We start from the raw sequence: 23,087 nt of genomic DNA on the forward strand, positions 1-23,087 counted from the left end.
TGCAAAGTATGTGTCTCCTATGAGGCGAAGGAAAGTTTAGTTTTGTGCTGCAGAATTTTCTTGTGGGTTTTACATTTCCCACCCTTGGTTTAATGGTATAGCCATGAATTAATTTTGTTAGCAGATTTATGTTCCTTACAAAGTAGTAGACCTAATATTCTTCATTAATAGATCCCTTTGGATTATTAGAATTTGTGTAGATATATTTAAAACCACATTGTAAATGTAGCATACATTTGGAGGTGTTTGCTGTGGTCTGTTATATTTTAATTCTTGAAATCTCTGTAAAGGTATATTTCATTCTAAACTTCTGCCCTTTTTAAGATATTGTACTGCTTAGATTATGAGAAGCTTATAGTAAGCATATGGGTTGTAGTAAACATATAACTATTCAATGTAATATAAAAATAGCAATGCAGTGGTAAATTTTGTCTTGGGCTCCTATGGATTCTTGAGTCTTTTTGAAGGGTTCAAATGAAATAGAGAGTTAAAGAGCCTATATTGTGTCAGGCTGAATTAACTTACCAGCTCTAAAGATAACGCATACTGCTGTTTGCACTATAGCGATATCCATAAAAATTGTGAGCTGCTTGTCCTGACAATTAATGAAGAGTAAACAAATCTCATGTTCTTAAATATACTTAACTGATAAAAAGTTTAACTGAAGGATTAAAAATATTTGTTTTATTTAGGATATTTCTATTTCACCTTAGAAACTGCTCGAAGCAGTTCCATGTCACAGTATTAAAAAGAAGCCATTAGAGTGACATAAGCAGCATAAAACCAATCCATAATACAGAGCTATCCATTAAAAAGCTGATAAGATAAAAACCCTTAATTAAAAGGCTGGGTAAAAAATGTGTAAAAAAGTAAAATGGGTACCAGGTGAGCCTTATGGGAGAGGGTGTTCTGAAGGCTAGGTGCCACCGCAAAAAATACCGTGTTTCTAAGCCACCCATCAGTCTTACTTCTGAAGGTGGTGGGCACAGAGAGCAAGGCTTGAGAGGCAGACTGTAACAGGTTAGCTGGATAGTACAGGAGGAGACAGTCCTTCAGGCACCTTGACCCCAAGCTCTTCAGGGTCTTTAAAGGTAAGAAATACAGTTTTAATTAATATAAATTAATATAAGGATGTTATACGGGGCTGGAATGATCTGTTATGGATGCTTTGCATATTCATTTTTTTTGTGATAGTAGAATGTTTCTGCAAACCACTCCCTTGTCAAACCATCAAGTGGTAAGGAGGGAAACAAACAATACTGCTGAAGGAGAGGCTCAGATGTTGCCAGAGACCTAGATCATGTGACTCTACGCAAGGAAAGAATTGCCAGAATTTAGATCCTAAAAACAGCAGTTATCCTCAAAATGTTGAAATGCTGATTTACAGTAAACATATACAAAATTATGAGTAGCACTGAAGCACTACATATGCAGAATGTAACTAAAATCTGTCCCAATGATGGACTTTCAAAAAGCCTCTTATTTAAAAAAAATCTGGATAATTTTGCAATGTGTATATGACTGTGTGTGTGTGTGTGTGTGTGTGTGTGTGTAAGTAACCTGGATGGCCCAGGTTAGCCTGATCTCGTCAGATCTCAGAAGCTAAGCAGGGTCAGCCCTGGTTAGTATTCGGATGGGAGACCACCAAGGAATACCAGGCTTGCTGTACAGAGGAAGGCACTGGCAAACCACTTCTGTTAGTCTCTTGCCATGAAAAGCCCAAAAGGAGTCACCATAAGTTGGCTGCTACTTGACGGCACTTTACACACACACATATATGACAGTAGTTCTCTTTTGCTAGTCTACATTCATTGGCTGTTGTGTTCAGTTTAAAAATACCTTATTTGCAAGAAAGTTTTCTTCATTTAAGAACTAACATTGGGCATTTTTAGTTGGATCATGCAGTATTTCTGCAGCAATAGAAACATCTGTTATAATTTTAAAGCCTTCTGGTCTCATTTGTGGTATACCTTAAAATTTGTGCATTGTTTGTTTTTCTGCTTCACTATGAGATACAGCCTGGTCTTTCACTGTTCCTGTGAAATTTAGAATTAATAACCTTGGAGCAAAAGCTTTGATATTTGTTTGTATTTGCAACAATATAAATTAATTTCATTGAATACTTTATAGGAAGTTATAGCTGACATCTGCCCTGGAAGCCACACAGGTCGAAGGAGGAGTTACTGGGTAACAGTGTAGTTCATGCCATTTGTAGGTCCATTGTAAGCAGATTTTTTCCCCTTTAGACATGTCCGCATCACAACAAAAGTATTCTGTTTGACAGTCTGATGATGATCGTGCCTTTAGGCCATGCTTACCTTAAAGAGGTATTGTTGTTCTTGACTATTCTGCTACTTGGTAATGTGATGCTGTGTTAAATGGGAGAGGGAGAGATTTGAATGCTACCACCTCCGTTTATTTTGAATGTATCCTGGATATCCCATTCTTAATTAAAAATATATATAAATGAGTGTACTGCTGTCCACTGGCATCTTAAGCTATTGAAATATTGTGAAATAAAGGGTATAGTTCATAACTAGCCTGGAAAAATGTATTGTGCCAGAAGAAGTGAGCTACCTCACAATCAGGGTAGAAGTATGTACATACTCATTTCTAACATACCTTTATTAAGGCAGTCTAGGTAAACATAGCTGTCTTTGTCTTATGTTTTCACACCTTCATATGTTTGGAGGCTTGATAGGTAAAGACAAATTTTGTACTATTGCACATTTTGAATACTTTAGTCCAGTGGTCGGCAACTCATTAGTCAACAGAGCCAAATATCAACAGTACAACGATTGAGATTTCCTTTGAGAGCCAAATTTCTTAAACTTAAAGTTTAAATTCCATGGCAGAGCTGGGATTTGAACCCGGGTCACCCAAATCCTAGCCCTACCCTCTAATCGCTACACCACACTGGCTCTCTCTAGACACCCTGTCCACGCCCTGTCCCCTGAGGGACTCGCAGCCTCCCAACTCTCCCGCCCTCGTCGGGACTGGGGGGGGGGGGCTCAGCTGCCCTGAGAAGAAGAAGAGAGGGGTGGGAGAGGTGGGGGTGGGGAGTCCCGCATCTTTTCTGCCCTTCCCTCCCTCTTTCTCGGGCTGCCGCCGCTGTCCAGCACAACCCAGCCAGCCCCCGCCATCAGCGTCTGCCCCCGGCCAGGCTGCGGTTTCCCCCCACCCCGGGGCCGGCCTGAGGCGAGAGGTGCTGCTCGGCCGGCCTTCGTATTTCCCGGGCGGAAGCGGAAGTGGGGCCGGAGAGGATCCGGCTGAAGGGGTTGGGGGGGACCGCCAGCGCCGCCTCTGCCTCCGCGCTCCACGCAGGGGCCCGGGGAGGGTCTCAGCCCGGATCAGAAGCCGCCAGAGGAGCGGGGCGGGGGTCTCACCACCTCCCTCGGCAGAGCCCCCTGCCCCCCCCTCCTCTCAGGTTGTGGCCGGGGGGGCTGCCGCGAGGGAGGCGGGACCAGGGCGGCCGCCCGGGGCACAGACCTCGGAGGGGGGAGGGGCAGAACTGGCCCGAGGGGCGAAGCTTTAAACAGATTGGTTTGTTGGGGGCGGAGGTGGGTGTGGGGGGGAGAATGCAAACTGACAGTGTATATATATATTTTATTGTAAGGGAAGTACCACGCCAAGGAAGGAGGGTGGGTCTTCCCCTCTCAGGCCGCTTCACGCCTCCCTTGGCCGCCCCCCGCCCCGCCCCCGGAGATGGGAAAGGGCCGCCGCCGGCAGGAGAGGCTCAGTTCATTCGCACGGCGGAGGCGACGACAGCCGCTGCCTCTCCTGTCACCCAACCGACCGACACCCCCGCGCGTGCAGAGCCACACTCAAGGGGCCAAAGAGCCGCATGCGGCTCGGGAGCTGCGGTTTGCCGACCACTGCTTTAGTCAATTAGTGTTAGCCAGAACTTGGAGAGAAGGATTTCATTAACAGAGAAAGAATTGACAGGTAAAAGTGCTTATTAAAAATTTCCAAAAATCAAGATACGGTTCTTGTGTTTACAACAATAGCAGATCATTTGCTAGAGGGAGAGATAAGAGAAATAACCTTCTCTTGGTTATCTGTATAGTTGATGAAATGTAAACCATTGGAGAGATCACCAATATTAAAATCACAGGATCACCATTATTAAAATTAAAATATTCTGAAAAGTGCATCCTTTTCACCATTATCAGAAGTGCGTGTTATGTAAATTAAGGTGTGTGATATGTAAATTAATTCCTTAGAAGCTTAAATATATCCATAATCTAATTCAGCCTTCAGTATACTTGGGCTGCATAGATGACTAATAACTGATCAATTATTAAATTATTAAAATAACAAAAGAGATGTTACAGTTCAAAGTTAATGTTAGACTTCAGTCAAGAAGTTATGGGCATCTTTGTAATTCAAGTGCATGAAGATCAGGGTAGTACCAGCTTTGCCACGTCCCTAACAACTGGCATTGTCAGAGCAATGACCAGTGGCTATAGATTTAAAAATTTTAAAAAATCAGCACGCATCAGCAGATATTCTGATGTTGGTTCATATTGTATGGCTCGATTGGTCATTTACTTTTTATCTACTGGCTGCTTTTCATGGCTTTTTACCATATGTTTGTAATTACAGATTTTGACTTCCTGGTTTTACCAGAAAAAGTAGGCATAAATATTCAAAACAGCATAATATTTAAGACATTCAGTTCTGCAGGTCAGAGTTAAAACCCCATTTGTTCATTCTAAGCCAAACTGCAAATATTGTAAAAAGGGGTTGAAAGGGTTACATTATTTGATTCATATCAGCCTATAACTATAAAATATAAAGGTGTGAGTTTGTTGCGATTTGGGGCTTTGGGAGATGATCAGTTGACACTGACCAGTTAAAATGCTGCAAAATATTTTAGCATGCCAAATAAGCATTGTTGCTGCATTTAAAGATCTGTCTGTTTTGCTAAGTGCATTTATCACACACCCGTGCATACTGTTACACTGAAGATCATGCCAGTCTTTCTGGTATGTGTTATATAGGAAGGCATCTCCAGCAAGCTGCATGATTGCCATAGCTATGGAGCCCCTTTCTATACATGTGTATTGAAAACATTAGCTTGAGCATCCATGAAATAACATTTTACCATTAACCCCCTTTTTTAAGTTGTGCAAACTTACCTTGATAGAAGCATAAAATCAAGCTTTATAACAATCTCACAAGAACAGAATTTGATAGAGCATCATAAATTATTTTAAACTTAAAATGTAAATCAGCTTGTACCTATTTCCATGATTTTTGGGCCAACGTGTATTTTTTTCTTAATTTTCAGTTCCCTTTAACATACTTTCATGTTGACTGTTACATTGGTTGCATGAAAACAACAGGTTAAAAAAGTGGTAAGAAGCATAAAGAAACACCCCAGATTGGATCCAGCATTTCTTTGAGAAAGGGAGGTGATTCCCGCTTATTTTCATATGTTAGCAATCCACACCCTATTGCATTGTTTATGGGACGTCCCAGTCGTTGATCATATTGACTTAATCTGTGTCATCTGCCTTGAGTCTCAGTGAGAAAGGCAGACTGTAAATAGGTTCTTGTAGGTTATCCGGGCTGTGTGACCGTGGTCTTGGTATTTTCTTTCCTGACGTTTTGCCAGCAGCTGTGGCAGGCATCTTCAGAGGAGATGCCTCCTCTGAAGATGCCTGCCACAGCTGCTGGCGAAACGTCAGGAAAGAAAATACCAAGACCACGGTCACACAGCCCGGATAACCTACAAGAACCAATGAATTCTGACTGTGGAAGCCTTCAACAATATTTAGACTGTAAATAATGAAATAAAATAAACAGCCCAATCCTAATGGGGAGGGAGAGGTTTGGAGCCGACGTTAACCCAGCACCAGCGTTTTGTTGGCTAAAGTGGCACCGGTGCTGGGGCACTTATGCTGGTTTTGAGGAGCCGAACAACAGTGTGAGCATCGGGTGCTTGTGCAGCCCCGCCAGCAGTGTTTTCCTGGCTCAGAGGCTTGTGCCGGCATCAAAGAGGGTGGCCCCAGGGACGGAACTGACAGTTAACCCCCAAAGCCCTTTCGACCCGAGAACACCCCTTTTTTTCAGGCGCTGAGTTATGCGTAGCACAAGGCTTTTGTCAAAAATAGCCTTTTCGGCTTGTGCCTGCCAGCAAGCCTCTGAGCAGGTGGCGCGGCTGTGCCATCCCTGGGTGCTTCCTAACTACCCTCCCTCTTAGGATTGCACTCAAAAACACACTTGTTTGTATTTTTTCTTATTCCCCTTCTTTTTATTCTGTATCTTTAAAAAATAATAATAAAATGTATTTAAAAACAACAACACACTTTCCCAATTCTGCCCTCTATCTGCTCCCTCCCCCCACTCCCGAAGCTGTTCTTGAGGTATGAGATGCTGGATGCTGCACTGGGAAAGGGAGAGCATCAGAGATGCTTTCTGTGAACTTGTTTTGTCCTTAGATAGGTTAAATACAACCCATTATCTGTAGAAAGGCAAAATAATGAACTTAACATGTTCTTTTACATTATCATATATAGTTCTAAAAGGTAAAGGTCCCCTGTGCAAACACCGGGTCATTCCTGACCCATGGGGTGACGTCACATCCCGACGTTTCCAAGGCAGACTTTGTTTGCGGGGTGGTTTGCCAGTGCCTTCCCCAGTCATCTTCCCTTGACCCCCAGCAAGCTGGGCACTCATTTCACCGACCTTGGAAGGATGGAAGGCTGAGTCAACCTTGAGCCGGCTACCTGAAACCAACTACCTCCGCAGAAAATATTTCTGCAAATTTTTGAATTTTCTGAACTGAAATTATTTTCACCTGGATGGGAAGGTTTACCAACCAGAAGAAATCATTATTCATTCTGCAAAATCTATTCTCCTTGGCAGGGAGGGAAAGCTTATGAAGCTTAAAAATTGATTACTGTTTAGCTACAGGTGATTTGTTTATTTTCTCCCCTCTAAATACTGAAAACTACCACCTCCTTTTATTTGTATTTTGCTGTACTGCCATACAGGTTACTTTTACCTGGATCCAGGATCTAATGGCCAATATTCAGATTTTAATCCAAGTTAAGGTGAAACATTTGCCATGTTTTCACATTGTAAATGATCGTCCGTGCCCTAGTGTTGCATCTTTTCAGAATAGTTGTGTGTGTAATACTCTGTAGCATATGTGCTCCAATTATTATTACTGCTAGATGGTGACTGCTTTATTATAAATAGTGGCCATTATGCAGCAAAATATATTTTTGATCCCCTGACCGCTGTCTGGGAAATACTGGTAATTTCACAGCTGAGAAGCTGGCCATCCTTACTTTATGGAGCAATCTGAAGCAGGTCTACTCAAAAGTAATATTGTTTAATCTGACTCAATCCCAGGAAAGTGCCTTTAGGATTGAAGCCTAGTCAAGCAAGTCTTCTCTTAAATTTGAACTAAATCCTTTTCGATTATCTTGCGTCTTTTGTGTTACTCGGTTGGAATTGTTGGATAACTGCCAAGATTTGTGCATTACCTTTAATCCTTTGATTAATTATATTGAAATCATGGGATTTATTAGGTATAAGCTTAGAGAAAGATAGAAAAAAATTAGCACAACTGTTTTAAATGTGTATGAGGATTCTGAACTTGCTGAATGTAACAAAACTTCAGGCAGTGGAAGTCTGTATTACAGATATATCTAGCTCATCTGCTTTTACAGAGCTAAGCTTTGAAGGGGAAAGCATGGCTGAAATTTGACACACAATTGAAATGAAGAGAGAGGAAATGGGGCTGAAGAAAGACTGTTGTTCAAGGAGGGCCCTGGCTCATTGTTAGAGTGCTTGCTTTGTATGAAAAGGTCCTGGATTCAGTCACTCTGGCACCTCCAATTAAAGGATTAGATAGAAGGTGAAGTGAAATACCTTTGGCTGGAATTTAGGAGAGCTGCTGCTACTCCAAATGGACACAAGTAAACTAGATGGACCAGTAATGTATTCATGTGAGTGGTCTCATCTTTAATATTCGTCTTCTGCCGGCGTGGTGTAGTGATTAAGAGCAGTGGTTTAGAGCGGTGGAGTCTGATCTGGAGAACCGGATTTGATTCCCCACTCCTCCACATGAGCGGTGGAGGCTAATCTGGTGAACTGGATTTGTTTCCCCGCTTGTACACATGAAGCTAGTTGAGTGAACTTGGGCTAGTCACAGTTCTATTAAGAGCTCTGTCAGCCCCACCTACCTCACAGGGTGTCTGTTGTGGGGAGGGGAAGGGAAGGTGATTGTATGCCGGTTTGAGTCTCCCTTAAGCGGTAGAGAAAGTTGGCATATAAAAACCAACTCTTCTTCTTTAGATGACTGCACTGATAAATTACCATTGAATTGAAGTGTCATTTGTAAGTTGCAAAGAACCATCACACGTTAATTCAATAGGCATGGAAGATACAACAGTTTGTTAGCAAAGATTTTTATAAACCACAAACCTCGAGGTGATTTCAGGCTGCTTAATACCACTGTAATGTCTGCTATGACCTGGTTCTAGTACATAGGAGGCAGGTTTATAGCTTAGTAAAATTGGACCTTTATGGAACTTCCAACCAGAAATAATGTGTTGTTGCTTTAAACCAGGGTATTATTAATATTGTGAAGGAATCTGTGAAGAACATTGTCCCTACTTGGCTTCAGCGATACTTCAGACAAAGTGAAGAGGCATCCCCTGATGAACAAAGGAGTCAGGAGGAGAATGTGAACTTTCATCCTGATTTTGCTTCTGACATCACAGACAATGCTCTGGAAATTGATGGCCGAATCACTCCTGAACCAACGAGAATTAATTTAGAAGGTCAGCTAAAGATTCTGTCCAAGATTACAGCTATATGTGTGTGTGTGTTTGTGTAAATATATGTGTGTTTGTGTAAATAATGTATAAGTCACAAATGCTTGCTTACATGTTGATTAACTGGAAACTGAGGAATACTGTTTTGTGTCTTTCAGTACATTTCATCAAATGTCATTTTAGTCTCCTCGGCATCATTCTGAAATTTTGGATTAATGTTTCAGCTAACTCATTTTTGCCTACCAACAGTTTCTAAGCCATCATCATAGATACTAAGGCAGCCTAGGTTTCTTGTCTTGACTCTCTCCTAGTTTTTTTTAACACCCATAATCTTCCAGGTACTGAACAATGAACCACCACGATCCCTTCACTGGGAGGATTGTATTTTAAGCTCAGTGCAATATATATTGATTTGGCTCCAAATATTTTGCTACATGAGCAACAGGCACCTCTGCTTGCATAGAGAATAGTTGACACCAGTTCCCTCCATCCTTGTTTACAGCTCCCTATGCTCCTGAAGGAGAGCCAGCGTAGTGTAGTGGTTAAGGTTTTGGACTAGGACCTGGGAAACCCAGGTTCAAATTCCTACTCATGCCATTGAAGCTTGCTGGGTGACCTTGGGCCAGTCACACAGTCTCAGCCCTGATCCTGGCTAGTATTTGGATGGGAGACCTGCAAGGAATTCCAGGGTCGTGATGTTGAGGCAGGCAATGGCAAACCACTTTGGTACACCACTTGCCTTGAAAACCGTACGGAGTTGCCGTAAGTCAGCTATGACTTGATGACAAAAAAAAAAAAAAAGCTCCTGAAAAACCAGGAGGCACTCTGAAAGCCATTCTGCTCTGCCTTGCCCAGTAGGATCTTTGCATCAGAGTCAGCCTTTATAATTAGTTTTCATTGCTAGTTCTCTCACTCCCAGTTAGGGAGCTGTTGCAGCATTAAGTTTAAAAGTAGTAACAGTGATACATTTATCATTGCCTTCTACCAATGCCTTGTTATAATAACATAGTACTGTATGTGGAAGAAATGTGGTACCTATTTTCAGAGATGAAATCTTACATGTATGTTGTTCAAGTAAAATAACTGCCTGGTGTTAATACCTGAAACTTGGCAATAGAGCTACTGTAGATAGGAAATAGCTTTGCTGTTCATGTGTTTGCTTCAGAGAATGCTAATTTCATTGCTTTGTTATTCTTTAGGGCCCTCAACGAGTAGGGCTGGTTTACACTTCACAGATATTTTAACAAGACCCTCTCTCCATCGGAGTCACCTTAACTGCACCATCTTAGATTCCCCACTGCCACTTTGTCAACCCTCCACATCATCGGCATTTCAGATTAGTAACTCTGGACTTTCACTTGGAAAGGAAATGAAAGATTCTACCTCTCAGCATGATGATGACAACATCTCAACTACTAGTGGCTTCTCATCAAGAGCATCTGATAAAGGTAACAAACTTGATCATAGTTTATGTTGGTTACTGGCTTGTTTATGCTCATAATTTTTAGTACCATTTATTATTCCAACAGTAGTTCATGGGTAAATTAGAATACATATTAGTTTGTTTTTTAAATTAAACAAGTTTTTCTTATGCTTTTAATTTGTAGTTCTCGTTCTTATTTTTAAGGCCCTAAATGGCTTGGGGCCAAGATACTTGAAGGATGAGCTTCTCTTGTACTGTCCAGCCTACCAGTTAAGGTCTTTTTCCCTCCTCTCTGTGTCCCTGCTGGTAAAGGTGAGATGAATGGCAACTGGAGATGGGGCTTTCCCAATGGTAGCATCTCATCTTTGCATGCCCAGTTCTCCTTGAGGCTTTCTTGGTGTCTGCCTTACTTTCTTTTAGGTGTCAGGCCAAGACATTTCTTTTTATGTGAGCTTTCAACTGATAGAAACTGTCTTTTTGCTGTTTATATGGTTTGCTTTTAGCCCGAGGATTGTTTTCTGAATATAATTTTAGATTATTAAATTTTATGCAGTTGACTGTGTTTACCTTGTAAGTGCCTTGGCATGTAAATTTTGCAGTGACCTTTCATGACTTTAAGGCACAGTGGTTTAGTTGTAATCGCCATCAGCTTGAGCCTGGGGACTACAGGCTTAAATTTCAGATTCCTCACCTTAGGAGCCTGCAGGGGGCTTCTACATTTAACAAAAAACTTGGAAGACACATATATCTGTGGCTATTAGCTATGAGAGCTAAATGAACTCCTGTAATTAGAGGCAGTATACCTCTAAATATCACATACTGAGGAAAATCCATCCAGGAGGTATGGTGTATTCATGTCAGGATTGCTGGCTTGGCTGGCCATTGTTTCAGACAAGGTGGTTAGCTAGATAGATTTTTGGTCTGATCCACCAGCATGGATCTTGCTCTGTATTTATGGGCCTAAAGGTAACCTCCGGTTCATTTTCAGTCTTCGGTGCAGCCCCACATGTGGGACTGCGCCTGTGCGCAGGCCTGCCACCGGAAACTTTTCATAGCCTCAGGCCTAGACTGGGGATGCCCCTCCCCTTGGAGCAGGCAGGCCCAGATTCCTTCCGACCTACAGCATGCTTCCTGGGTGGGGCATCCCTCCTCAGTTCCTTCTTTGCCGCCACCGAGAACAGACGTCTCTAACAAACCTCAGTGCATTTCACTTTCATTTCTGATAGATCCAGGCTGCCGCTCAGGGCTTCCTGACCAGCCTCTCTCCCCTGTACTGGAGTTTTTTCCTCTGGAAATCTCGGTCCCCTCGGTCAAGTGCCGAGGGCCTGGAAATCTCGGTTCCCTCGGTCAAGTTCTGAGGGCCGTTATGGCCTCCAAGGCCCTCTTTAAGCGATGGCTGCCGCCCGTGGCTGGCTGGCCAGCCAATGGACTTTCGCTTCTGCGGTCTGAGAATGTGTCTGGGCGAACGCCCACTGCGTGGCTGCTTGTAAAGTATGCCAATAATTCACTGCTGGAGCTCACAATGTCCGCGCTACACGCCTGAAGGCCGAATCGTGGAGAAGAGCCCTACTAGCTCCTACTTGCCCACTGGATCCGAGACACCCCAGCGGCCCCCCTCAGTCCAGTCGGTTTCACTGGCTCCGACTCATGGATCCAAAGAGCCATGGATCCGAGAGCCATGGGTCCAAAGAGCCGTGGATTCTAAGAGCCCTGGATCCAATCACCATGGATCTGAAGAGCCATGGATCCGATCACCATGGATCCAAGCAACCATGGACCCCGAGAGCCATGGACCCCGAGAGCCATGGACCCCGAGAGCCATGGATCCCGAGAGCCATGGATCCAGCTCACCAACCTAGCCTTCCTCCATTGAAGGCCTTGGCCTCGGCCTCTGTAGCAAGCTCAGAGGGAGTGTCAGAACCTTCTCTGGAGGAGCACATGGGAGACACTGAAGCCATCTCACCTTCTGAAGACTTACGTCTCTAGAGCGAGCAGATGCTGCGCTTGGCAGAACCTTCGAGATTAACATCACAACCTCTGATAATAGGCCCAAGGACAGAATCCTTAGTTGCCTCTACCCAGACGCTCCTGGAATAGTGGCAAGCTAGTGTGGAAAGGATAATAAATAAATAAAATAAATAACCAGCCTCCTCCCCTGTTTTTGCAAAGAAAATAGAGGATCCTTACAAGCAGGACTCTGTGGAATCCCTGACCATTCATCGCAACAGGAGAGATGCGAGCCCGCCAGGGGCAGGGGCATCACTCCACACTTGCTGACACGGAGAATAGGAGGCTTGACTGCGTGGGCAGAAAATCTCATACCTCATCTGCCCTGAGTTTCAGGATCGCCAACTACCAGACAATCATGGGGGGCTACCAGCTGTTCCTCTGGGAAAAAGCCGCTCCCCATCTGGAACCCCTCCCTGAGGAGGCCAAGTCAGCAGTTAACCTAATACAGGCCGAGGAGGACCCCCCATTAGGGGGAGACACTGTATTCGCTCCTTCCACCACAGAATTTCTGACAAACATAAAGAAGGACAACTAGACAGCCAGATCCCTGGGGGTCCTACCATACAACAACCCTTCCCATGAGTGTTATCAACCACGTCACCAGGGCTTTGCTCCTCCCTTCTTAAAGGGCAAAGGCAACAACACTTTCAGCAGCTGTGTCCTCAACAGAGGCAATACCAACAGCCATGTCACCAGGGCCAGTTGGGAAAACGCAGGCCAAACCTGCCACCAACCCTCTTCTGAAAGACAGCAGCAGTTCAGTTTCAGTCTCAGTCTCAGTTTTCACTCACCTTTAGTGCCATGATGATCAGCAACAGCCCACTCAAAGTTTCTGACTGTGTCTGCAGGCCATCCAAGAAAGCTTTCAATTTCTTGACAGACTGGCCAAATTTTGTGATCGTTGGAGATCCATCTACATGGATAGCTGGATTCTGAGAGTTGTCATGGAGGGGTACCATTTTGAGGTAAATTTCCCCCCAGTTGTTCACATCATAAGTCTACAAGAGACAACCCCTTTCCTGACTTTGGCCCACAACTGCAGAAGCTACTGCAGCAGGGCAAGGTTCAAAGGGTCTCTCAAGATCACAAGATCTCAAGGTTGGAAGAGACCACAAGGGCCATCCAGTCCAACCCCTGCTCTGCAGGATCCCTCAATCAAAGTGCCATTGACTGATGGCCATCCAACCTCTGCTTAAAGACCACCAAGGAAGGGGACTCCACCACCCTCCGTATAGGATGTAGTGTGTTCCCTTACCTTGACAATTGGCTTCTCACGGCAGACACCCCAATCGCCCTTTCCAGACAGAGTTGGTGTTAACAACCTGCATTAACCTAGATCTTGTGGTAAACTGGATAAAATCCAAGTTGGTCCCCACCCAAAGAATCCAGTCTGTAGCTGTCTCAGACCCTGCTCTTAACAACATATCTGGCAGGAGTGTTCCAGAGGTTCAGACACCAGCTGGTGGTATGGATTCAGAGATTGTTGGGTTTGAAGGCCTCTACCCCGGCCGTCACTCCCCAGGCCAGACTCCACATGAGAATCCTGCAGAACTGGTTTTTACATACTTTCAACCAGTTCTGTCACTCACAATCCCATAGGTTGTCTATCCCTAGGACAGTCTCAGGTCCCTGGATTGGTGGTTATCAGAGTCCAACCTTCTAACCGGTTCCCTCCATACAGGGACGCTGGGAAGGATCGCAGGGAAACAGGAATATCAATGTGCTTGACCTGCGTTCAATCTGTTACTCACCTCCTTCGTGGATATTCTCAGGGGCTCGGGAACATTGGTGCAATCGGACTATACTCCTGCGGTCTATTATGCCAACAAGCAGGGGGGTACAGGTTCGTTTCCCCTGTGCAGAGAAGCCCAGAGAGCATGACAAGTGACCTTGGAAAACGACATTTCAGTAAGAGCCATCCATATAGCAGGCATTCACAACATCTGGGCAGACAGTCTCAGCTGAGAGTTCCTCACAAGCCATGAGTGGGAGCTCCAGGACAAGCTCCTGTTTTCCCATTGTTCAGTTATGGGGCTTCCCACAAGTTGATCTTTTCGCCTACCGCAACAGCAGGAAGGCGGAGAGGTTCTGTTGCCTAGCGGGTCATGACCCAGAGTCACTATGGGACACCTTCCAGATACAATGGTCAGGCACCCTCTTCTATGCATTCCCACCCTTTGCCCTCCTGTCAAGGGTCATAGGGAAAATCAAGGCGAAATCACACATCTTGTATCTTGATTGTCCCCTTCTGGCCCCGCCAGATGTGGTTATCAGAGCTGCTGCTCCTCCTAGCGGACCACAACTTCAGGGAACTTTCCAGGGCCCCAGATCTGTTCCGCTGGGACACTCTCATGCATCACTATATAAATCACCTACACCGAACAGCCTGAAGGATAGAACCCAGGGCATAGGTTTGTCCCAACCAGTCAGAGTGATTCTCCTACAAATCAGAACGCCGTCTGCTAGATACTTGTATGATTTGAAATGGGAAAGGTTGAGCACTGGGTTAGCTCTAACAATTCCTCAGCGTTTAGCCGCCCATTACCACTGATTCTGGTTTACCTTCTAGACTTAACCAGACAGGGTCTGGCAGTCTCATCTGTCAAGGTACACCTGGCTGCTATCTCAGCCTGCCATGACAAGGTTGAGGGGTACACAGTCTCCATATACCCACTAGCTAAACGTTTCATCAACACTTTCCTCCGGCACTGGAGATTGCTCCCCAGTGGTCCCTTTCATTGGTGCTAGCAGGACCGATGCTCTCCCCCTTTGAACCCTTAGCTACCTCTCCAGTCAATCTACTGTCAGCTAAGGAAGCATTCTTGATAGCAGTGGCATCCACTAGGAGAGTGGGAGGACTAGCTGCCCTCAGGATAGATAAGCCTTCTTAAAGATCTTTGACGAACGGGTAGTCTTACATCCCAGCCCACTATTTAAACCCAAGGTGATTTTCAGTTTTCACCTAACTCAAGAGTTTTTGGTGCCTGTCTTCTTCCCAAACCCGTCTTTGGAAGCAGAGAAAGTGTTACACACCTTAGATGTGAGAAGGCAATCTTATACTATATAGACAGGACAAAGTACTTTAGACATTCCAAGAGCCTGTTTATTTGTCACCAAACCCCAAGAACAGGGAAAGCAGCTTAGGCCCAGTCCTTTGCAGGATGCATGGCCTCTGCTATCAGGTCTGCTTTCAAATCAGCAGATACTCCATGTCCTTTAGGAGTTAGGGCCCACTCTATCAGGGCCCAGGGATTGTCGGCAGTTTTTTACAGCAAGGTCCCTCTGACCGACATCTGCAAGGCTGCGACTTGGGCAAGCGAGGAGGTGCTTGTAAGCCACTACACCATTGACCTGCTAGCAAGTAGAGATGCAGAAGTTGGCAAAGTGGCCCTTCAAACTCTCTTCCAATAGACCGACACCCACCTCCTGGTGTATATAGCTCGCTAAAATCCCACATGTGGGGCTGCACCGAAGACTGAAAATGAAAACAGAGTTGCACTTACCTGTAACTGCTGTTCATTGAAGTCTTCGATGCAGACACACATCCCTCCCATCCTACCCCGCTGTCGGCCTTAAATAAATAAGTAATTTTAAAAAAGAGAGAGAAAACTACACCTACAAGGGTCGGCGGCGGGCATGAAACTGAGGGGATGCCCCGCCCAGGAAGCATGCTGTAGGTCGGCAGGAAGCCGGGCCTGCCTGCTCCAAGGGGAGGGTCATCCCCAGTCTAGACCTGAGGCTATGAAAAGTTTCCGGTGGCAGGCCTGCGTGCAGGCGCAGTCCCACATGTGTGTCTGCACCGAAGACTTCAATGAACAGCAGTTACAGGTAAGTGCAACTCTGTTTTACCCCAGTAATATGGGCAGAGTGAGAAGGAAGAGTTAAGAGCCCTTTACGGCTCTATAGATCTTTTGAGGCTGGAATTCTGATTATTATGAGTGGATTGAGAATGTTCATATTTCTACAAGTGTTGCCTTAGGTGAGCTTTCCTGCCATTTATTGCAGGATGAAAAAGTTGTCATGTGTGATGAAATTCCAGATTATTTATTTACGTTATATAGATTAATATGTTTTATAATGTGGCATGCTTGTGAAGCCTTGCTAGAAACAAAACATGTGTAAATAGACAGATACAATGTCTGTCACAGGATATAGGAAATGGGGAAAGAGCAAAATGGAGGACCAGGATGGGTAGAAGACAGTAACCTCGCAGGAGACTGTGGGGTTCCATTGGTCTTGGTTTTGGGCCCAATGCTTTTACATATTTTTATCAGTGATCTAGATGAGGCCATGAAGGGTCTATTCATTAAAATAGCAGATGACACCAAATTAGGTGCGATAGCAAACTCTCCAGGAGATAGAGATAAAATACAATCAGACTTGGAAACATTGGAACAATGGGTAGATGTGAACACAATGCAGTTTAATAGAGATAAATGTAAGGTTTTGCATCTGGGTAGTAAAAATCTTATGTACATGTACCAGATGGGGAATACTCTTCTGGATAGTAGCGTGTGTATGACGTTTTTGTGGATTGCAAATTAAGTATGAATAGCCAGTGTGATGCAGCAGTAAAGAAGTCAAATTTGATCTTAGGGTGTATCAATACATGTATAGTGTCCAGGATATGAGATGTGATAGTACCACTGTATACTGTACTCTCAGACCCCATTTAGAGTATTGTGTCCACTTCTGGAGGACTTTTTATAGCAAGGACATAGAAACTTAAGAGCGGATGTAGAGGAGAGCGACAAGGATGACTAGGGGTTTGGAAACTAAGCCTTATGAAGAAAGGCTGAGGGAATTGGGAATGTTCAGCCTGGAGAAGAGGAGGTTGAGGGGGGATATGATTACTCTTTTTAAGTATTTGAAATGCTGTCATTTAGAGGAGGGTAGGGCTCTATTTCAGTTGGTAGTGGTAGATAGGACTCGTAACAATGGGTTTAAATTTTGGGTGGGGAGATATTGTTGGGATATTAGGAAAAACATGTGGACAATAAGGGCAGTTCATTGGTAGAATCAGTTACCCAGGGATGTTGTGGGTTTTCCATCCTTGGAGGTTTTAAAGTGGAGACTGGGCATTTATTTGTCAGGGATAATTTAGGTCATCCTGCATGGTACGGGAGTTGGACTGGGTGGTCTTTAGGCCCCTTCCAACTTTTTAAAATTCTATGATTCCGTTACTATGCTTAGAAGGGAAGTAGGTGGAGTAGTGTTGGTGGCTGAGATTGTGGAGAGCAAGGGCAGTCTGGGGGAGGGAGGCTGAATTGAATGGGACTGGTGTTTAGCATAGAAGGAGGGTGGAGCTGGTAAGCAGCAGAGGTGTCATGGGGAGGAAATTCACCCTTGGAGTCTTCGTGTAGATTTTTAACAAAACATTGGCTACACTTTCCTATGTGTGGGAACATCATTTGTTTATAGTAAGTATGTTCTCCCTTTCTACTACTATGCAACCCAGGCAGCTTATAAAATGATAAACAGTTTAAAATAAAAACATTGCAGTTTTTTAAAAGATCAAAACAAAAATGGCTGTGATAAGTCCAAGCTGCGCTTTTCCATCCTTGTAGCATTACTGGAGGCGCTAGGCAAATGAGCTGGCAAAAGTCCTCACCTCCTGCTGTTTCCATGGACGCTGTCTCTTTAAGAATTTAAGGGAGCCTAGTAGATATAGCTCCTCCCCCAGAAGCAGCCTCAACAGCAGATGTCAGTGGTCAGTACTTAAAACTGCACTATCAGCTCCCTGGTCTGCAGTGCTGATGGAAGACGGATAGGAGGCTAAACTGGCAGAAGTCCTCAACCCAAGCATTCTGTGGTCCGAACTCCTGGCCTTGCTGCACTGCTGTCAGTCTTAGAACTTTGAGAACCTGTGCGCTGTCAAAATTTCTTGGACTCGGTGTGGGGAGAGACAGGCTGAAATCACCCTTCAGACATGGAGTTCTGTGGGATGACCTTTAATGCCGTTCTGTTCATGGTTATCCTGTGTCTACCAATAAGTGTTTGTGATTTTTCTTCAGACTCAATGTTTGCTATGACTGACCTGGGAACACCCATATAATGAGAACCTATATCTTATCATAAACGCCTACATGAACTAATTGTATACTCTTCCCCCCCATCAAAACATTCTGTGTAGATTTGTAAATCTTCATCACTTTCCCCTTCTTTTCAAGAACTAGGTATAGAAAGGCAATACGAAGAGGTTCTGAATTCATAGCTGATGTTAGAATTTATGGTGTCACAACAAATAAAATTAATCCATTTGAGAAATTTTGCATAGTGCGGTTGATTTTATATTATGCATACCTTCATACTAATTTATTTTGAGCATTCCTGTTTTCCCCCCAATTTTAAACATGTTTTATAATACAAATAAAATATACATGTGCTTATTTTAGATATAGCTGTTTCAAAAAGTGCTTCAGTACCGCCAGTCTGGTCTGCAGAGGCCGAAAGGCCCAGCTCTCAGCACGCTACGGCCACCAGCTTGAAAAAACCTGGCTTTAATCTCTCGGCCTTTGGAGCCCTCTCCCCTGTAAGTACCACACACTGTTTGCTTCAGCCACATTACTTTATTGTCCACTTTGCTGATTAGATATCTGTACTTATCTGCAGTCCCTTGGTAACACATCGGTTCTTAAGACAAGCCAGCTTGGGAATTCTCCATTTTATCCTGGAAAAACTACGTACGGAGGTGCAGCTGCCGCAGCAAGGCAATCCAAAGCACGGATTATTCCTTATCAGGTAAGAGAGATGCTGAAGAGGTGGGGATAAGAGAATAGGGGGGATTGTGCATATTGATCTTACGTATAAAATGTCCGTGTTTGTACTATGCAAGAATGCTGAGTTGTTTGTAACAACAGTCTTTTTTTAGAGTGGCTTGTAGAGGTATATAGATCTGGAATGCAAACTTGCTTTCTAACAATACAATAGTTACTATTTGTGCTTAGTGTGTTTTTAAGGGGTGCTTTCTCCAATAGGCTTGATAGTTCTTTTTGGTTATCCGGGCTGTGTGACCGTGGTCTTGGTATTTTCTTTCCTGACGTTTCGCCAGCAGCTGTGGCAGGCATCTTCAGAGGAGTAACACTGAAGAACAGTGTCTCTCAGTGTCATGTGTGTAGGAAGAGTAATATATAGTCAGAAAGGGGTGGGTTTGAGCTGAAACATTGTCCTGCAAAAAGTATCAAAGGTAATGTGCTAATCATTGTCCTGTAAGTATCAAGATAATGTGCTAATGAGGGTGTGGTATGTTAATATTGTATCCTGAAGTGATCTGCTAATCCGCAAGGCTATTGTGGACTGTAGTCTTTGTTAGTCTGGAGGTTTTCAGGACAGGAAGCCAAGCCTTATTAATTCTTAAACTCTCTTCTTTTCTGTTAAAATTGTGCTGATGTTTATGAATTTCAGTGGCTTCATAAACATCAGCACAACTTTAAGATGCCTGCCACAGCTGCTGGCGAAACGTCAGGAAAGAAAATACCAAGACCACGGTCACACAGCCCGGATAACCAACAAGAACCAATGAACTCTGACCTTGAAAGCCTTCGACAAGGCTTGATAGTAATTCTTAAGCAATGTAATGAAAGTGAATTAGTTATGACGCTGTGAGGTAGGTTAAGCTGAGAGAATGGCTGTCCCAAGTTCATCCCATTCCTTAAGAGTAACTGACCCAGGTGAGCTTTGTTGCAGAGTGGGGGTTAAAAACTGGTTCCACATGGTAAGAACACCCAAGTCCTCATATTCTGACAAACTATTCATAAACCTTCTCCCAACAAACCAAAATACAACAAATGTCAGTTCCAAAACAAACAAAAGCCACAGGGGAGACCACAAGGTAACTACTGTAGACATTCCTATCTCCTCGGGGATGCCGTGGAACTGAGCTCAACACCTGGAACCAGCGTCAGTCACTAGGAATAAAATGGCTTCTGGCAACTTTCCAGGACAAATACAGTAAAATGGGCTATATGGAAAGCAACCTGTTTGGATAAAAGAAAAAATGACCAAATCAGAAGATGGCTGGGGCATTGGGACACCATTCCCACCAGCAAGGCAACTCAAGGAGAAAGGACAAATCTGGTTAAACCCCAGAGTAATCACACTAGGATAACCCTCCACACCTGATTGGGTTAACCCCAGTTCCCTGGATAACCCCTTTAAGTAGTGGTGCCAAAACAAGTGTCAAGATTCCAGGCAGAGGGGGGTGTTGTCCTGATGGGTGTAGCTAGGCTCAACATATCATTGGGCCACCTCTCCGCAGAGATGGGACTGTTTAACCCTTTGTTGGCATAAGTCATTGCCATGTGACACCAGTGGGGAGGAGACAGCAAGGTTGTTAGCTGGCAGGATAAGATTTTCATGTCATTGCCTGGTGAGAACAGAAAACTATGTTATTTGCATAGGATATGACGGCCCTATGATTTTTTTTAGCTTAGTTTCATATTAATTTATGCAAAAATATGATTTTATTTTTAAAAGTACTTTTAAAATATACTTTGGCTATAACCATACTATTGTTTCTCCTGTGCTTATTCATTCTTCTTCCTCTATTGTAGTCCTCAAAGAGGTAAAATTCTGGAAGAATTCAGCGTATACTGGTGTTGAATAAATAAAAAGTTTGAACACACATTATGAAGTTGGGAGATAAACCTCTCATGGTTACCTGGGCCACAAAACATACAGTAGACCATTGCCATTCAGAAGGGATTTGTCCCTGGGGTCATCACAAATAATGAAATTTGCTAATACTAGGAGGTGTCTCAGTAGTAAAGCATCCCATTTTCTTACAAAATGTAATGATTACAATAATGGCACAGAGGTAGTAAAAAGGGACTGGAGGCAGGATCGCATGATCATACCATGGACTATGAACAAGTAAAGTCACAAATCCACAAATGACAAAGCTCTGTTATATTTGACTTGTCCCTTCAGATCCCTTCTGAAACTTGGAGACCAGTGTAAGAATTGATTGTAACAGTGTGTGCACACACAGGCTGAAATCCAGCGTTATAACAATTTGCAATGTTAATGTTTCAGACGCCGATAAGAAGACAAATGAAAGCCAAGCAAGTGAATGCACAGTCCTATGGAGTGACAAGTTCCACTGCACGGCGTATCCTGCAGTCACTGGAGAAGATGTCAAGTCCACTATCAGTAAATTGTTCTTTGAAAAGCTATTTTAGTACATAATATGAATACTTTCTAAGTATTGTATTCAGTTAATAATTTGCTTTGTATAGCTGTAGTTTAACTTGCTGTAATGCTTATTCAACAGGATGCTAAAAGAATTCCTTCTGTTTCTTCGTCATTGTCTTCTGTAAGTTAGTCTTCAAACTTTTTTTAATGCAAAGAAACCTTATTTTTAAAATCATTCTTCTTAATTTTGTGTTTTGTTTTCCAGCCTGCAGAAGGAAATACGCTGAATGTCACTGACTTTCATTCTCCAAGAAAAAGGGTAAAGTCAGCTAAAAAATAATTAGTGATGCAAACTTCAGGGAGTCATAGAGGTTTATTTGTGGCCTTTATTGATCTGCATGGGGCTTTTAATAGGGTATCCCACCTGCGTGTTTGGGAAAAATTATTTCAAACATCAACCAGCGCCTAATATGGCTGATAATTAAATTGTACACATGACCTACAGCCAGGGTTAGATGTGGGAATGGGAGGGGGGGGACTGTCTGGAGAGATTCCATTAAGAAAGTGGGGTAAGTCAAGGTTGTCCCCTTGCCCTCTATTTTTTATATTTGAGATTTACCAGCTCGACCACAAATGATTAGTTCTCAACATCATCCCATATTGGCTAATAATAAGATCTCAGTTCTGTTGTATGCAGATGATGCGGCACTTTTGTTGTGGACAGCAAATGGGTTGTGCAATTTAATCTCTAGTTTAGAATATTGCGAAAATGAGCATTTGATCATAAATGCCCAGATGACTAAGATCGTAGTGTTTAGTCAGAAGAAAAGATACCAGAAGTCTTGGAAGGTAAAGGGCCAAGAGAGTGAACAGTTGGACAGTTTTGTCTATTTGGGCATTTTGTTTAATGCCAGATTGAACGGGAACTACAATATAAAAATGGCTAAGAGTAAAGTGGGTGAAGTAATTAATGCAATTGTGAAGTTTTATTTCAGATGAGGGTGGGCAGTTCATACCAGCAGCTATAAGAGTATTTGAGTCTAAGGTAGTCCCTCAACTACTATGCAGGATCTCAGTTTGGATTGATGGAATAAATGGTTCTATTGAAACTCCTCTGTATAGGTTCTTAAGATGGGTCATGGGTTTAAGCTGAACTGGCAATGAATTCTCTCGAATGAGAGCCTGGCACTCTACTTTTAAATGTTGGGTAAGGTTGGTGCTAAATACAAGCCCCAGCTTCTATGTGCAGTGTCTTGGGAATTATAATTATAAGTCACTGTGGAAACAAATGGTAGATAAAAGGGCTAATCAGCTAGGGTTCTTGATGGATACTATAAAACAACTTGGGGAAAGGAGGGTGGAGATTTAGATTTTTAAAATCTTGATTTTATTAGATCGCAGTGGTGTGCACAGTAGAGCATGGAGAGTTTGTTCCACCTTCTTTTGGGGTATATTCCCACAGAGTATGCTGGAGTATTTAAATATGCTAACCTTTCCCAAGTATAGGAGAGCTTATATGATGGCCCCATTGAATGCTCTGCCATCACCTCAGATTAATTAAAGTTCCATTTTCTAGTAGGATCTGCCCTTGTGGGACTGATAGTATAGGTACAATGTCATTTGTTTTTCCATTGCCCATTATTTGAAGTTGATAGACAGAGACTGGTTGAGTCATTTGATAATGGAAAGAAGGCACTGACCCTTCCTGGCATATATTGGCTGCCTAT

General features: G+C 43.5%; 1 protein-coding gene across 1 annotated transcript in view; it reads left to right on the forward strand.

The window, feature by feature from the left end:
• The window catches only part of NUP153 (nucleoporin 153), a 65,807-nt gene that overhangs the window by 11,492 nt on the left and 31,228 nt on the right, over positions 1-23,087 (forward strand). The window contains exons 2-7 of the mRNA XM_056854808.1: positions 8,588-8,801; positions 9,995-10,243; positions 18,624-18,760; positions 18,841-18,969; positions 21,262-21,378; positions 21,626-21,679. Of these exons, the coding sequence (XP_056710786.1) occupies positions 8,588-8,801; positions 9,995-10,243; positions 18,624-18,760; positions 18,841-18,969; positions 21,262-21,378; positions 21,626-21,679 (900 nt within the window). The remainder of the gene's footprint in view (positions 1-8,587; positions 8,802-9,994; positions 10,244-18,623; positions 18,761-18,840; positions 18,970-21,261; positions 21,379-21,625; positions 21,680-23,087) is intronic.

The sequence above is a fragment of the Euleptes europaea genome, chromosome 8, assembly GCF_029931775.1.
Source record: "Euleptes europaea isolate rEulEur1 chromosome 8, rEulEur1.hap1, whole genome shotgun sequence".
NCBI lineage: Eukaryota > Metazoa > Chordata > Lepidosauria > Squamata > Sphaerodactylidae > Euleptes > Euleptes europaea.